At 35.4% G+C, this 17,032-nt stretch overlaps 2 protein-coding genes across 2 annotated transcripts; one reads left to right on the forward strand and one right to left on the reverse strand.

The window, feature by feature from the left end:
• The first annotated feature begins 1,424 nt into the window (after positions 1-1,424).
• Positions 1,425-16,967, forward strand: LOC129806554 (RNA-binding protein 42). Its single transcript, XM_055855230.1, has 3 exons — positions 1,425-1,551; positions 1,611-2,335; positions 16,759-16,967. The coding sequence occupies exons 1-3, from the start codon at positions 1,511-1,513 to the stop codon at positions 16,878-16,880; spliced, it is 888 nt and encodes a 295-aa protein (XP_055711205.1). The 5' UTR covers positions 1,425-1,510; the 3' UTR covers positions 16,881-16,967.
• Positions 2,342-8,519, reverse strand: LOC129806564 (uncharacterized). The gene is made up of 2 exons (XM_055855243.1): positions 8,389-8,519; positions 2,342-2,798 (listed from the first exon to the last, which is right to left on the reverse strand). The coding sequence occupies exon 2, from the start codon at positions 2,788-2,790 to the stop codon at positions 2,413-2,415; it is 378 nt and encodes a 125-aa protein (XP_055711218.1). The 5' UTR covers positions 2,791-2,798; positions 8,389-8,519; the 3' UTR covers positions 2,342-2,412.
• Positions 16,968-17,032: the final 65 nt, after the last annotated feature.

Consider the following 17,032-nt stretch of genomic DNA (forward strand, 5'->3'; position numbering starts at 1 on the left):
CACAAAATTTATTCAATAAAACTTATGAAATAAAAGCTTTTAGGGATAGGGATAACAGTATTATTGACTGTCAAATAAAGGCGCTTATTATCACTAGAATAATTCAAATTGATCTAATGCATTTTAGAAAATTGTCGTAACTTCCAAGATCTCCATACATTGGACGTTACAGCTTTACAAACGATGGAAGTTACGATAAAATATTATTGTGTTTCTTCTAACATATTTCTCAATATTGCTGCTTTTAAATAATTTTATAAAGATTTTCCCGAGTTAACTTACAGTTTATTGGTGCCACTTTTATTATTTAGACTCAAAAGTATCGCATTCGGGGCTCATTTTAAGAGAAATAATATTGAACTGATGAAAATTTCGTCTCCTGAAAAGTTGTCAAAAGGAAGTTACGACAAATGCTGATTTAACTGACGATAAGTATAACCTTTCGTGAGTTTCCATAAAATTTGGCAATTAAGCGACGCCGATTCATTCCACCAGTATCTCTGGACGATTTCCCACCTTTCAACTTTTTGTAATTTGCCATTTTACCCTAAATTATGAATTATCAAAAAACAGATTATTTCTTGTTATTTATCATCACTCTTATACACATATACTTACCAATAACAACTTTAAAAATGTACAAATGCACCATTTGCCTCTCAAATGACATAAGCTCATAATGTAACCGGTTAACATTAAGTTGGTTGCATGTTTTGACTATTTTAAATTACTTTTTTAAATGAGGCAACAAACTTTTGATTTGTCAAAAATGGCCAACTTTTGGAAAAGAATTATTTTTGATACGAAATAAAATTAAATATTTTTTTTTGAAAAATATAATTAATAACTACGGATTACAGGGAACTCATCTGCAAAAAGAAAAATTTTAAAAAGTATTTTTTTCTATCATTTTTTTCACTTGTTTTCTCAAAAATGCATCAGGCAACAAACTATTGACACTCACTGTAATTATAAAACTGACTGGTTTTATTTGCAGAGAGATTTTATAAAAAAAATTAAAATAAATAGATGCTTTCTACTTTCAGAATTTTGCATAAAAAAATTATACGAAAAAAGTTAGGTTTTTGTCGTGGAAAAGCAATCGAATTTTATTAAAAAATGATAATAATAAAAATAGGGATAATCATACGAACCACTTAACTATATCCTTCTATTCCGTATTCTGATAAACCAACAAAAATTATTTTGTTTTCCATCCACCAGTATAAAATTGCATGTGGAAATTATTAAGGATATACGCACGCAATAAAAATAAATATTCTTGACAAGGCAATACTCCCGGGACCCGGGACTCCCGGTGATTATTCAAATTCAAAAATTTCAAATTTAGGAGATTTTTGGGAGATTTGAGCATCTCAGGAGGAACTGTCACCGAAGTGTTGGCAACACTGTTCCCGCCGTCAAAACAAAAAACCTAACCTCAAAAAACGTCTTCGAAACGTTTGGGTTTGGAAGTTCTGTGTGAAAGTGTATAGAGAATCTTGTGAAAATGGGTGAAAAGAGGAAAAATATGGAAGATGAAATGTCCAGGTAGATAGTAGAAATCTTTCTTTTTGCCTGGATAATTGAAAATTCCGTAATTTTTGCAGATTTGAGGCAGAAATCGCCACTCCGCCTGTGAATATGTTCATCCCAAGTCAAGTTAAACAGCAGCCCATCATCAATTCCAGCACCTACAGCCAGGTTCAGCAGAAGCTCTCTAGTGTACCTCCTCCACCTGTCCCCCCAATGATAATTCCCCCCTTCACACCGCCCGTGGTGGCTCAGCCACAGCAAATTGAGAAATCCTACTCGACTGAGCCGACGCCCGTTGTCCTCAGTAGTGCCCCAAAATTGTACACAAATCGCCCATCACCGAGTGTCTCAGCTCCAGCACAGCCTGCTGTCATGGATATCTCCTCGCTTCAGTTCGAGGTGACGACAAAACTGAAGAAATTGAAAACAGAAAAGCCTTCCGGACCAAATCCCATCGCCGAGGCTGCAATTCAGGCAGCCAAGGCATCGTCAGCCCTACAAAATTTTGGTCATGAAGATCGCAAGGGGAAGAAGAATAGAAAGACAATCCGAATGGCGGGGGGACAGGTGTGGGAAGATCCATCTTTGGCAGATTGGCCAGATGATGATTTTAGAATATTCTGCGGTGACTTGGGCAACGATGTCAATGATGAACTACTCACGAGAACCTTCAACAAATACCCATCCTTCCAAAAAGCCAAAGTCCTTCGAGACAAACGCACGGGCAAGAGCAAAGGATTTGGCTTTATCAGTTTCAAGGAACCTCAAGATTTCATTCGCGCCATGAAAGAGATGGATGGTAAGTTTCTCTCTTTTTTTTTATTTATTTAATTTCTACACAGCTGCCCTGTAAAATGTGAAGAGAGAGATGTGATCTTAGCCAAGGGGGCCCCAGCCGTAGGAGACAAATAGATGGGGAACTGTGTGATTTCTCCGGGATTGATTGGTCTTGCGATGGGTAATTTTGGCATTGTCAAAGGGATCAGGTTGGGATTTGCCTTGGTAGGGGCCAGAAAGGAGGGTGAACTGCTTCGATTGGGAGGTTTTGGGTGGATCCATTTCCTTCTGCTGCATCTGCTGCGTTTGAGTGTATCGATTCAGGTAGAACATTGGGTAGGGCATTCCAGAAGCTCCCCAGCCGCGAGACATGAATAAATCCTTCTTATCAACTGCCAAGTCCAGAATGGGCACATATTCGGCTTCAGTCCAGGACGCCATCAACCCAAGAATTGCAATGCCAAAGAGAAGCTTCATGATCAAATCTACGAGAAATAGAAAGAAAATATACAGTAGACTCTCTCTCAATTGGGCATTTGGGGCAAAATGTCATCCGGTTTATCAATAGTTTTGGGCGTCAAAGCCTTTGTAAATTCCACAAAAAGCGCTCAATTATAAAGAATCACGATAAAATAAGAAGAACTACAGTGAATTTGAGCAAAAATTTTTCGCCCCATTGAAAAACAGCCGATTGAGCGAGAGTCTACTGTAAGTATTTAGGGGAAAGTGCCTTTGCTTCGTACGATGACAAATTTTTCCTATACTTCTCAAAAAATGCAGTTTTAGCGCACCCATCCCGTCAAATAATATCTGCAGATATCTTTAAGATTTCTGTAGAGAAAATCTACACCTCTACAGAATATCTGCAGATAAATTCTGTAGATATTCTTACGAATTTTATTTGGGCTTGGGACAAAATTCGTCAGAATATTTCGGCAGATTTTCTGACGAATCTCTAAACGAATTTCTGTAGATATTCTGTAGATTTTTTCTACATTCCAGACTTTCCAGACAAGATGTGTCAGAAGAGATGGAAAAATTTTTCACTGAAGTTTGCAAAATTCTATAGAGTTATTCTTAGTGATATCACGGTGTTTATATAAAATAAAGAATTCTGCGACGCCGTGTTACAAGTAGAGAAAAGTGAAGTGAAAACTTTAAACAGAGTGTCGACCAAAATTTCGTGTTTTTGTATCATTCGATTGGCGATTTTTAAGAAATTAGTTTTTGCTCGCAGTTTTTTTACTTATCTAAAATTTGTACTCGGTAATACTTGTTAAGCAGAGCATACCATTTTCTTTATAACTTCTACAGTTTCTTCATAAATCAACAATATTTTTGTGAAGTAATGGAGGTTATGCTATGCAGATTTTCTAGGGAGAAATTCTGCCGAGAATCTGCAGATTTTCTCTGAATGTACTAGAATATACCGTTAAAATTCAAAAAAACCTCCGAGTAAAATCGGCAGGTAGAGCAATGATTTGACGGGATCTTTTAAAAAGTAGGGGAAGGTTGCCCGGTTTTTATTAAAATATATTGCATAGTCGCATTTGTTCAGAAACATAGAAAAAATCGGGAAAATTTAGTCATTACGAAGCTTGGGATCGTACGAAGCATGGGCACTTTCTACTTTAACGCTGGGAGAACTTTTTTCGTCAAAAATTGCATTTTTGACGGAATTTTGACGTTTCCACCTAAATATTTTTCTTGAGACAATGGAGACTATGCAGATTTCCTATACAGAAATTCTGCAGAGAATCTGCAAAAAATCCTGTCGAAAATCTACAAATTTTCTCTGAATGTACTAGAATATACCGTTACAATTCAAAAAACGTCCGCGTAAAATCGGCAGATAGAGCAATGATTTGACGGGAAAATTCCTCGGAATTTTCCAGTATTTTTTTCTTGAAAAAATCCATGGAAATTTTCCATAATAGATTCCAAGGAAAATTTGATGGATTTATGCTGGATTTTTTTCTGTGGAATATATCCATGGAATATTCGTGGAATTTCTGTGGATTTTTCCACCAAAATAAAATGGAGAAAAAATGAAGCTGTCACATGCACCTCGTGATTTTACTTCCGAATATTAAAGAAATAACAAAGATTACGAGGATTATAATATGTTTTACTAAACCAGCAATAACGAATTAATACTTTGAGCGATAAAAAAATATTTCACAAAAAAAAAAATTTTCCTAAAAAATTAAATGACATAAAAACAGTATTATATTTTAGGCTGGTGGCCTATTTAATGTAATCACTTCACTATTATGTACACGAAACGCAGTGTCGCATAATTAATTATATTATAATTCGTCGCAGGAGTCACTAAAAATGTTTGCGGAAGGTTTGGAAATAAATTATTCACGTTGTCACAACACCATTTTATTTGTTTGACATTCGAGAAAAATAGTGGAAAAAACCATGGGAAAGCCTGTGGAAAGATAGTGGAATTTTCCATAGGATTTTTCCAGCTTATCCCGCGAACGTTTCACATGTGAGTTTCCATATAAATATTCCGCGGAATTCAACGCTGGAATTCCAGTGGTTCGTACTTGAAATTCCATGGACAGCTATGATTCCAATTGAATTACCGGCTCCAAATTCCATGGAAAACTTAGTGGAATTTTTGCGTCAAATTCCGCGGTTTTTTGCAATTTGGACGCTAGTTTTCCACTGGAATTTCCGCGGAATTTTGCTATGAACTGGAGAGTCATCTATCAGACAAACACTCAGTTGTTTCCTTTTGAGTTGAAAATATTGCTACCATATCGTACATTTGAGCATGTCTACACGGTAAAAAATATCGGCACATATTTGTTCCAAAAATTAGCTCGTCCACGGACACCACAATTTTTGGCACATTCTTGTTCATTTTACGAGACTCAAAAAGAAACCCAATATTAGTAACGGATTTGTTCTAAAAAATAGCTCGTCTGGTATAAAATCGTATCCCTCCTCACACTCAGTCACCCGTCACCAACGAAGCGAGGAGGACGCCAAATCTGTGGCAATTTTCGTGCTACATGGTTTCACTTTTTAATTCGAGATTCCCTTCCCCTCCCTCCTGCTGCCAGCACTCGCATATGATTTCGTCATGCACGCGTCTGTATAAAACACTCTCACGTTGATTATTATTTGATGCTCCTTATGAACTTTCGCCACCGAAATCCATCTCGACTGAAGTATAGGCCTTAACTGTAAGGCGAAATCACTTACATAAATCTGTTCCCGAAATTGGGAACAAAAAGATTCCCCATATGAGTAACAATTTCGTTCCAAAAATTACCTCGTCGACAGACACCGAAAATTTTTGGAATAAATATGTTACAGATGTAGGAATAATATTGTTATAAATTCCATTCCAACTTTCAGGAACAAATTTGTATAAAATGGAATCACGTCAAATTTGTAGACATTCCACCGTATCAAAACGGTTCCAAAAGAAAACTCTAACAAAATTGTAACTATATTTCGTAGCAAAACTGTAAAGAAAACTTTTTGGAACAAACAAATATATTCTCTAGGTACAAATTCATTCCAAAAAAAAAATGTTCCAGGGAAAACTTGTTCCAATATTTTGGTCAGTGTCCAAAAATTTTTGCAGTGTACCTCGCAAGAATTATAGCATTAGGGCGAAAAACAAGTGTGGAATTTTAGAAATTATTTCCGTGAAGTCTTAGTTGGTAATGGAAATTATATTATACTCGGAATATTCAAAGGAAATTTTGAATCAATTTCCAGGGAATTCTCTGAGATATATTGTAAGAAAATACCTCGGATTTTCTTTTTCTTTTTTTCAAGGAAATCCACGCGAAAAAAAACTGATAACTCCGCAGAATTCCCAGCGAAATATTAGCGATTATTTTCACGAAAACTCATCCGGAAATATAGAAGATAAAGTCCATGGAGTTTTTCTGTTACTGTGAAACACTACGGTCGATCGGCTACTCTGGGACAGTCCAGACAATTTCTGCTCCCAATTGTAGAGGCCTTAATGAAAATTAATAGAGATAATTTTAAAGGGACAGATAATCCTAACCGGCTTATGTAGGTGAGATTCTTAACGTGAGCTAACTCGGAGTGCATGCAAATTCGATTTAGAGCTGAAATTGTGAGTCGCCATTCAGTTATCTTGAATCAAATTCGTGAAATTATACAAATTTTGTATTAAAACCAAAATATCAAGGATTTGGATGGAGTGACAGAAAAGTGATATATGGGTGAAATGTAGACCAGAATGTTCTCTATAATTTTGCCATAGAACATGATCTCATAGATTAATCAAAAGCCGAGATAAGCGCGGTTTTTTGTTTCTCAACTCGTTTTTTCGACCAGAGCGCCCCAAGTGTTCATTTCATGAACTTCAACGATATCAAAGAATTGTTGTATTTTGTGAAACCTTCCATTAAACCCTCTAACGGGTAAGACCGCCTCCAGGCGGTCTTCACAAAAATAACATTTACAGCGACAATAAAGGTTTTATTTATTTAAAAGTGCTATAGTGTCCTCGGTAATAGTCTTATAAACATATCTTGAAAGTTTGAACTCATTTTGATTCTTCGTTTGGTTGCTATTCCCAGTTTTGTGTGACAGGTCAGAGAAAAAGCAACAAAAAATATTTGTACAAAAAAACTCATTTCCAATTTCCATAAAAATACCAATTTAAAGTTATCTGACTAAAATAAATTTATTTTTTACTGAAAGATATGTCATTCTACTTTGTATATTTTATTTAAAAAATTTGCAAAAACTAAAAATGTGAATTTTAGAAGCAGAAAGAGCTTCAAAAAATTTTTATATTTTTCCACCTAGCTCCTAAACTAAAAGAGATAATGAAGTATGGATGGTTTTTTCGACTTTATTGGATCATAATTATCCTAGAAAATATTGTTTTAGAACTTTTCTTCGCGTATTAAAGAAAACACCGTTAGAGGGTTAAGAATCTCACCTACATAAGCTGATCTAGGCTTATCACTAACTTTTAAATAGATTCTCAAATGTTGGCTATTTTCTGACTTTTTGCGTTTACGTCAATAAATTTCATTTTCAAATAAAAAAAATACAGCACTTTCAAAAGTTGCAGTTCAATTGAGTCACTATCGTAATATCGTAAAATGAAACTAAATCGTGTAATAAATATTTAACCTTATTATAGAGATTATTGCGTGAAAAATCAATAATAGTAGAATTTACAAAAACAATTTAAAAACTTCTTGTGAAAATTAATTTTGTTTAATCCATTTTTTTGTGTATTATGCCCAACGCACAATAACTTTTATTTAGTAAACACGTTTTTGACATTTCAATGAGAGTGAGTGAGATCTAGATCTAGTCATCTCGCTCATTCTCATGGAAATTTTGAAAACATATTTACAAATAAAAGTTATTGTGCGCTGGTCATTATAAATTTGAAAATTTACGAACAAAATATGATTTTATCCCTTTACAATTTGAAAAATATTAAATTATACTCTAAATAAATGAAAACTCAGATTAGAGTGCACAATTCCAGTTATAATTAAATATCTACCCTAATTGTCGCATTTTTTTTTAAATATCACAAATTTTTTAAGGAAGGAGGGGGGGGTCATCGAAGACCGAAAAGTAATATCTCTTACAGTTTGACTTCTATCCTGGGAACAAACGGATTATAACTGCTTTTTCTTTTAGTTTCAAACAGTGAAAAAAATTAAGTGATTGAAGATGAATTAATTCAGTTCACTATGTTGCAATATTTAAGGGGAAGTGGGGTACTTTTGAACAAGGGCAGCTTTGAAATTGGACTTTTTCTTTTAGTTTTAAGTGGGAACTGAGTCTTATTATAATTTTATTTAGTTTCGCAATTGGTTTGTGAAGGTTGAATCATATCACGGTAAGAATGAGTTTCATTTAAAAACAGGAAAAAATACTATTTCAAAGCTGCCCTACTTCCCCTGTAGGTATTCCCGTCTATTTCTTTTTAACTTTTTTAACTTGCACATAAACACTTGATGCTCACTGTGTTTTTTTTTAATGAGCTAAATATAAATTAATTGAGCGGGAGTATTCGAAATTATTTTATCAACTCACTTTATCACTTGTTTTTCCTTTGTTTTTTTTTGTCTTAAAACAATTTTGCCAATTTTATTTTTGGATTTGTTTCCAGTAAATACTCCGGAATATTATTCACGAATTTGAGTAAGAACGTCTGTTCAATTCAAGTGACGAATATGGAATGAATGAGTGGAAGGGACGGATGAAGTGTTGGTGCTTGAATAGCTCAAAATTGCTCTTAGAATCATCTATGATTGCATGATGCTGAATGGTATTCTTGTGAGAAAGGAGAGATAAAAGATTTTCTCACAATTTCCTTCAGGATAAATTTGCTTTTTCAAGCGAACAAGAAGAACTGACGTTGCAAAGGTTTTAACTGCAAATAAAATAACTATTTCTCTGTTTTTTCTAAAAGTGAACAAAAAAGAAAGCACTTTTAGAAAAATCACATTTTCCTGACAAAGAAATTGCTTCAGAGTTTAAAGCTTTTGTGATTTTTTTTTGTGTAGGAATTCCACAAGAAATAAGCTGGCTTTTTAATTTGTCATGCAGTGAATCTTTAACCAAGAAACTTTTACTTGTTGAACGTGATTCAAAAGTTCTTTAAAGTTTAAAATTTTTGGAAGGGGAAAGGGAGAATCTGATAATCTCTTTCCATGATTAATCTTTTATGCAAAATATGAACAAATTTCACGTGTAATATGTTTTGGGAAGGTACCTTTGAAAGGGTGATTGTAATTGAGAGAAGAGCGCAATTAATACATTCTGTCTTTTATGATAATTGAAAATGTGTAGGATATGTCACAATCAAGACTCCGTATTATCACCTCTCCATGAGACTTAATTTGCGAATATTTTGTTGGATGCGTTGGATGTCTTTGACACACTCGTATTTACCGCACAAGTCATTCAACAATTTGTTAAAATGGATATCACCTTTGTACCTTACAAGTGCGTACTATTAGAAATTCTATTATTAGCTATATAATATTTATTTGCACTATTCCTGAAATTTTGTGTTTCAATTTAGAAAATCTACTCAGTTTTTATGTCCAATGAAGCATAGAGTGAGTCAATTGAACGGCAACTATTAAAAGTGCTATTAAAAAAAACTGGATCATTTTCCGAAGAGTGCTACTTAAACGCTTGTTTTGAGACTGATGAAATTCTTTTTTGCTTCTTCTAAATCCATAGAATTATTCACTGTTTCATTCATTCATTCATTTTCAACCGCTTATCCCTATTGGGGTCGCGGGCCCATGACATCCAAATTAGCAGCCCGCGCTTGTCGATCCTCCGCCACTTCAGGAAGATGTTCGGGTTCGATCCCGAGGCGTTCCAAGGCAAGATTCTGAATTTGATTCAGCCACCTTGTCCTAGGTCTGCCTCGAGGCCGAGGTCTCCTTACAATGGCTTGCATAGCTTTTCTGGGGAATCTTTCTTCATTCATGCGTTGAACATGTCCATACCATCGAAGTTGTGATCTCTCAACCCGAAGAAGCAGCTCCTCGACTCTTAGGTCCTCACGAACGGCCACATTCCTCACTCGATCTCTACGAGTGATTCCCTTAACCGCTCGAAGGTACCTCATCTCGGCAGCTTGTACTCGCGATCTTACCCTTTCGGTCATTACCCAAATCTCATGACCATAGGTGAGAATAGGAATGAACACAGCTTTAAAGACCGATAATTTAGCCGATCGACTAAGCTCGACCTTCCTCAGCACGCTTCTGCCAAGCTCCCTCATTACTGCAGAAGCCTGACCGATTCGCGACGAGAGTTCTGCCTCCATCCTACCATCACTCGTGAATAACACCCCGAGATACTTGAACTTCTCCACCTGTGTCAATGAGTCTCCACTAACATGTAGAGTGCATTCCACAGATTGTCGGGAAATCACCATTACTTCCGACTTACCCACGTTCACCTTCATACCTGTTTCGGCACAAACATTTACAAATCGGTCAAGTGTGCGCTGAAGCTCTTCTTCGGAAGATCCAAAAAGAACCAAATCATCTGCATAGAGGAGATGGCTCACCCTGAAATCCCCAATACGAATCGCATTCCGCCCCCGACTGCGTTCCATAATCTTGTCCATGTATATTATGAACAACAATGGTGATAGAACACACCCTTGACGCAGTCCAACACCCACTTGAAAACCTTCCGATTTGGATCCGTTTACACGAACACAGCTACTACAGTCTCTGTACAATGACTGAATGGCTCCTACCAATTCTTCATCCAGTCCGTACTCGTGCAGTACATCCCAAAGTTGTTCTCTCGGTACTCGGTCATATGCTTTTTCCAAATCTATGACACAAGCATAGAGTGGAATTGCATACTCCCAAGCCTTTTCGACAATCATCCTCAGGGTAAAAAGCTGATCCGTGGTGCTTCTACCAGGTCTGAAACCGCATTGTTCCTCACCCAGTCTGGGTTCGACTATTTCTCGGCATCTTCTCTCAAGGATTTTGGCATACACTTTGCCGGGCAAACTCAGAAGGGAAATTCCCCTATAATTGGAGCAATCTTTCTTGTTTCCCTTCTTGAATATGGGTACAATGACCCCAACTTGCCAGTCCTTTGGTGCTCTCCCACTTTGCCAAGCCACCTTAATGACACGCGTGAGCCAATTAACACCCACTATACCCATGAGTTTTAGCATTTCGGGACGTATTTCGTCAATTCCTGCAGCTTTTCCATCCTTCAATTTACTAATCGCATACAGGACTTCACTCTCTGAAGGACTACTTTCCTCCCTGCCTTTACTCGTGGGTACGTCATCATCAGTGCCTTGCTGAGGATTGAGCAATTCTGAGAAGTACTCTTTCCAGCGATTTAAAACCTCTTCCTCTTTGGTCAGAAGATTCCCTTCCTTGGATGTTACTCCTTGGATGGAATTGCTCTTCTTCCCTCGGAGTCTTCGGACTGAACTTTCATTCAGAAACATAATGTAAAAAAAAATATCAAAAAAAAATAAAGAAAATTTATAAAATAATGATAATACTGAAATAAGTCAGCATGCGCTAACTGGGTCACCTTTTCGCTAATTCACTTTTAATTAAATCTTTGAATTTAAAATACTTTTTCGACTTTTTCACAAGGAAAAAAACCAATAAATGTTTTCAATCAACTATAGCTGTCATTAGCGAAAATACCACTGCTAGAAAATTTTTAGTAAAGAACCCAGCTGACACAAGATTGAAATGATTCGATTACACTCACTTATTTAATGGATAAAAATATTATTTTAAGTGGATTAGTCATAAACGATCCAGATAGCGAAGCGTTCGGATTAGCACACTTGACTATAAACCAGAAAACGTCAAAAAATAGTCAATATTTGAGAATTTATTTAAAATTTTGAATAAAAGCACCTTTGGAATGGATAATAGCCCTGTGTTAATCAGTGAACGCATCGTACGCTGCCCGAAGAATAGACTCCGGCATGTGAGCCCATTCAATACGAAGAGCTGCCTTTAGCGGATTGACACTCTGATATTTTTTAGTTATGACATTGACTAACAAAATGCTCTTTTTGGAGAAGTCGAGAGAATTTGCATTCGCTGATCGTGGGGGACAACGTGAGTTCGAAATCAATAACGAAACACGAAACGTTCTTTTTTAGTCAATTTTCTTTGACGCACGATTTCTGTAATGGTTCCGAGGCTTATTGGAATCTCCACTATTTCTAACCGAATTTTTTGTGTACTCACGGCTTCAGAGTTTCTTCCAGGATAATTTCCGGACACATTGATATTCATTTTGACCCCGTAGTCCAAAAATACCAAAGGAAAGCGATAATTTGACATCGCGAAAGTACATACAGTAGACTCTATCAAATTCGGGCATTTGGGACCAAATGTCACCCGAATTAGAGAGAAATTCGGGCGACAAATCTTTTGAAATGCAACGATTTTTTATTCATGGGCATACACATATTGACTTTACATACTCATACTTATGGTAAATTTCATGAAAACTCCTTAATAATGCAAAATCACGTTAAAACTAAGAAAAACCAAGGCAAATTTAAGCATATTTGAGCAGACTCTTCTCGACGGTCAAAATGGATTACATTGGCTCGACGCGATGCTTTACCCCCAAAATTCAATTCACAATCGAATTTTCACGCATTCCGAGTTGCAAGCACCCCGAGTTGCACGCATTTCGAGGTCACCTGTAAAGAATCTCAACTATCATAAGCTTATATGGGCTCTTTTATCCGCAATGGCACTCAAACATGATGGGCCGATTTGACCGGAAAGGTTCAAATGGTTATTTTACGTTCCTTCAAAACCTGAATGGATTAAATCTTTTGAGTTTTGGAATTGGTTTTTCACAGAGAGTAATGTCCTGGACACACTTACGACTAAAGTCCAGAGACGACTAAGCTCGTTCATAGCCAAGTCAGTTCCTGACACACTACAAACGAGGTTTAACATTTTCTGGCACTCACGAAACATAACTTTTGTGGGTTTTTATGCAGATATTTCTACTGAAATACAGTAGTAGTCCTTTGAAAATGAAACTACTTTGTAAATTTACTTGAGAATTCACTATAACAAAAAGAGTTATTCGCTAGAATCGCCTAAATTGGCTTAAGTCGCGAGTTAGCTTCCACCTCACAAATAATTGTGATTAACAATTATTATTGCACGTGTACTGAGACATGATATTACAAATAGTTTCATTGTCAGAGGAGTATTTGTGCATTTCAGTAGAAATATCTGCATTAAAAACCTAGGGAAGTTATGTTTTGTGGATACCAGTGAATGCTAATCCTCATTTGTAATGTGTCAGAAACTGACTAGGCTATGAACGAGCTTAGTCGTCTCTGGACTTTAGTCGTAAGTGTGTCTAGGGCATAAGAGTTCTTAAGAAATGGGTAGAACTATTTTTATGAAATTTGCCTTTTTTAAATAACAACATATCGTAAGTTGTTGACGCCATAGAACGTTTTCTAAAAGAGAACTGAACTTAAGGAACATTTTCTTAAAAGAAACCGTATCCCTATCCCTCCATTTTTCTTGTATCCAGATTTTCCTCAAATATCCTCGAATATTCTTTAATTCCGTTAAAAGCGTTGCCGCGACTGCATCCTTTTATCGTATTTAAAGAAATACTCTCCTTTAAAAATGAGCTAGGATTGCTGAAATACATAGGGTTGTAAAGGTACCGTTACTAAAGAATTTTAACAAAAGGTTTTCAGTATAATTAATTAAAACAATTTTTCTCTGAACTTATTACTCAAAGTATTTAAAAATAACTCTTTTAACTCTTTTTTCAAGAAGAATATCACTGCATAAGAGACATTTCCCTAGATGCAATCCTTTTTTTTAATGAATTTGAAAGATGGTAAAAGATTTATGAGGAAGATCTGGAAAATTGCAGGAAAAATGAAGAGATAAAGACATGGTTTGTTCCAGGAAAATTTTCTTCGAATACTTATTTACAAATTATTCTTAACAAGGATCAATATACATTTAACCGTTATTGTATTAATAGGAGTTTTGCAAAAAAATCATTACAATTCTTATACATATGTTTTATGCTTTAGTGCTTTTCCTATAGTTTTGGGATTAGTCCCGGAACAAAAATTGTTACCTTTGCCAATAATAATTCAATGGTATAGGTCTCATTCGTGGCGAAAGGTTGGACCGTCTTGCCCATTGTCCTTTATCAGGGTAACATATTTTTGGTCTTTAAATTAGTAGTGAATTTGGAATAGAATTGAATTTAATAGAAAATTGGTAAACTTGGAAGGTAAAAAAAATAAGGTTTGGAAAATAAAAAAAACACATTTTTTAAAGTAAAAAATGAAAATATAGGGCTCTATTCTGCGAATAAAGATAAAGATCAATAAGTATAATGCCCAGCGCACAATAACATTTGTTTTGTAAACATGTTTTTGACATTTCGATGAGAGTGAGTGAGATCTAGATCTAGTCATCTCGCTCTCTCTCATAGGAAATTTTGAATACATGTTTACAAACAAAAGTTATTGTGCGCTGAGCATAAAGAAATACAGATAAATATAAAGATTTGGTATTCTACAATCAAGATTTCAAAATAAAGCTGTCAAATATCTTTATTTTTAGCTTGGATAAAAATATTTCAAGATTTGGTATTCTGCGCCCAAGAGTTCAAGGTGATTCTAACCTCAATATTCTTTATTTTTCATAAAGATTTCAAAGGCGGTCTCTCGAGGTGCTTTGAAATCTTTATTTGCGTTTTGAAACTCGTTTGAAAAGCATTAAAGCCATGGAAGATCTTTAAATTTATTAGAAAATTTAAGGATGCAGAGGCAGTATAACGAGGGTAATACGCTAATACATTAGGAACACAATAAATACAACTTTTTTTTATTTTAACAAAAATAATTATATTCAGTCATACTTTGAAAAGATGTACTATTTCAGAAGAAGGTAAAATTTTGATGAATTAATAATCTGAATTGAATTTATTCTCTAAATCTTATAGTTCAACAAAGATTGTGGAAACTGCTCTCTCTTGGAGTTCGAGCAGTTAAAATCGTTGGTCTTTGAAATGATCCTTTGTACCCTTATGTATATCCATTTCTTATTTTTAGAAATTGTTAAAGGTAGGGCTCGCCAAGGAATTCCCAAACTTTTCCCATTCAATCATCTCACTTTCTCTTCACTTCTGGCTAGACTTTTCCTAAGAATGTCCAGTTTGCTTTTTTTATGGTTGTCTTCTTCCTACACAATCCTAGCCCTTGTTATTGTTACAGGCACTTTATGTGCCGAAGCTTCAGGTTTAGGATCTAGAGGAATTTCCTCGATTAGAACCTCATACGTTTTATAACACAGTGATTATTATTTTTCGATCTAATGACAATGACAGTGATGAACCGGTAGCTGAGAGTTGTCTGGGTTCTCTATGACTGACTTGAAGTTAAAGGAATCCCTTGCATCTCAGTATGTAGTTCCGAGGTGTGCAAGAACCGTTAAAACCGAATAAACGTCAAAATAAGTTAGTCCAGGTAGCGTTTTGACCATTGACGTACAAGTTTCATTTGACATTTGTTTGGTTTCAAACGGTTCTTACACACACCTCTGATGTACAGTAAACTCTCTCTCAATCGGGAATATGGGGCAAAATGTCATACGGTTTAGCGATAGAATTGAGCGTCAAAGCCTTTGTAAATTCCACAAAAAGTGCTCAATTATAAAGAATCACGATAAAATAGGAAGAACTACAGCGAATTTGAACGAATTAGCTTCATAATTACACGTGAAAATTGTCAACAAAATTTATCGCTCGATTGAAAAAGAGCCGATTAAGTGAGAGTCTACTGTAGTTAGTCAAAATTTTAATTTTTAACTAACTCTGTTTTGCTGCCAGATGTTTCCTGATTCTTAAACCGGTAAATCCATCTAAGAAATTTTGTGAAAAGTGCACTCATAAATCTACATTAAAAACAATTGAACATGAAATTCGGGGTTTCTGTACCTTAATCCAATCGTCTAAAATTTATAAAACATTCCCTCTGATTTCTTGATGTTCAATCAATTTCAAGCTCCTTTTGTTCCGGAAATATTTTTTTCTCAAAGTACCTGAGAAGTTTATGAAAAGTGAAATTATTTCCAGGACCTTTGCACTTAAAGTTGTCAATTTTGTAAGCAATTTCATATCACCCGAAAGATTTTCCTCGTCCACCACAATTTTAAAAGAAAATTTCCACTCCTTGTGAAAATTAACTAGAAAAATATCTCCTACTCCTACCAAAAAATCGGCTTGGTTGACTAAAGTGTCAAAATGACAAGGCATAAGTGACAGTTTGGATATTGAAATCTTTATTTGTGTTTCTTCGACTTTTTAACCAAGATCGCAGAATGCCAAATCTTGAAATTTTTAAAATCTTTATCTTGAAACTTTATCTTTATCTTTATTCGCAGAATAGAGCCCATAGTTCGTAACTTCTTAATTTTCCCTTTGCCAATAATATTTGACTACTTACCAATTTTGATTTTTTACTTACCATTTTTACCAAAATTCTTACTACTCTGCTGCAGCCCCGTTTTATCGTAACCAAAATATTTTACCTGAATTAATTGCGATGAGTGTAGATTATTGGGCAATTGAATGGCTGGTGCGACATTTGGCAGAAGGAAAAATTAATTTAAGAAATTCCTTATCCATTATCTTCAGTTGTTTATTGAAATGGGATTACGATGGTTGCTGCGCACGAATAGGGAGCATCCCCCTCGTTGATTTTGTCCTAGTAAAAAGAATAAATTCTTCCAGCGAAAATGAGGCTATTCATTATTCATCATGTAAAAGTGATTCAGAGACTTCATTGATGCTTCAGCTGCTCGTTTTAGTTATCAAAAATGTGTATTTGCAATGTTTTTTTTTTGCTCTGGTCTCTCTTTTCAGGACGCTACGTCGGAAGTCGTCCAATAAAATTGCGTAAGAGCACATGGAGGGCCAGGAGTGTGGACGTTGTGAAGAAGAAGGAGCAAGAAAAGAAGATGCTTCAGCAGCTCTTTAAAGCGTAAAGGCGTGTGGCGTGGGGGGTAAGGATAAAATTTATAAATTAATTTTGAACAAAATAAAAAACAATAAAATTATTTTCTCAAGTACAATATTTAATTTGCCTAAAATGTTTGTATGGGGTTAGTTGGCTGAAATATTCTTTTCCTTCTTTAAA

This window comes from Phlebotomus papatasi, chromosome 3 (genome assembly GCF_024763615.1).
Source record: "Phlebotomus papatasi isolate M1 chromosome 3, Ppap_2.1, whole genome shotgun sequence".
In the NCBI taxonomy this organism is placed as follows: domain Eukaryota; kingdom Metazoa; phylum Arthropoda; class Insecta; order Diptera; family Psychodidae; genus Phlebotomus; species Phlebotomus papatasi.

Excerpts from the sequence above, each read along its gene's own strand:
- LOC129806554 (XM_055855230.1), top strand. The coding sequence starts at position 1,511 with ATGGGTGAAAAGAGGAAAAATATGGAAGATGAAATGTCCAG. Across the intron at positions 1,552-1,610 it reads ATGGAAGATGAAATGTCCAG|ATTTGAGGCAGAAATCGCCA; the intron begins GTAGATAGTAGA and ends TAATTTTTGCAG. Across the intron at positions 2,336-16,758 it reads CGCCATGAAAGAGATGGATG|GACGCTACGTCGGAAGTCGT; the intron begins GTAAGTTTCTCT and ends CTCTCTTTTCAG.
- LOC129806564 (XM_055855243.1), bottom strand. The coding sequence starts at position 2,790 with ATGAAGCTTCTCTTTGGCATTGCAATTCTTGGGTTGATGGCGTCCTGG.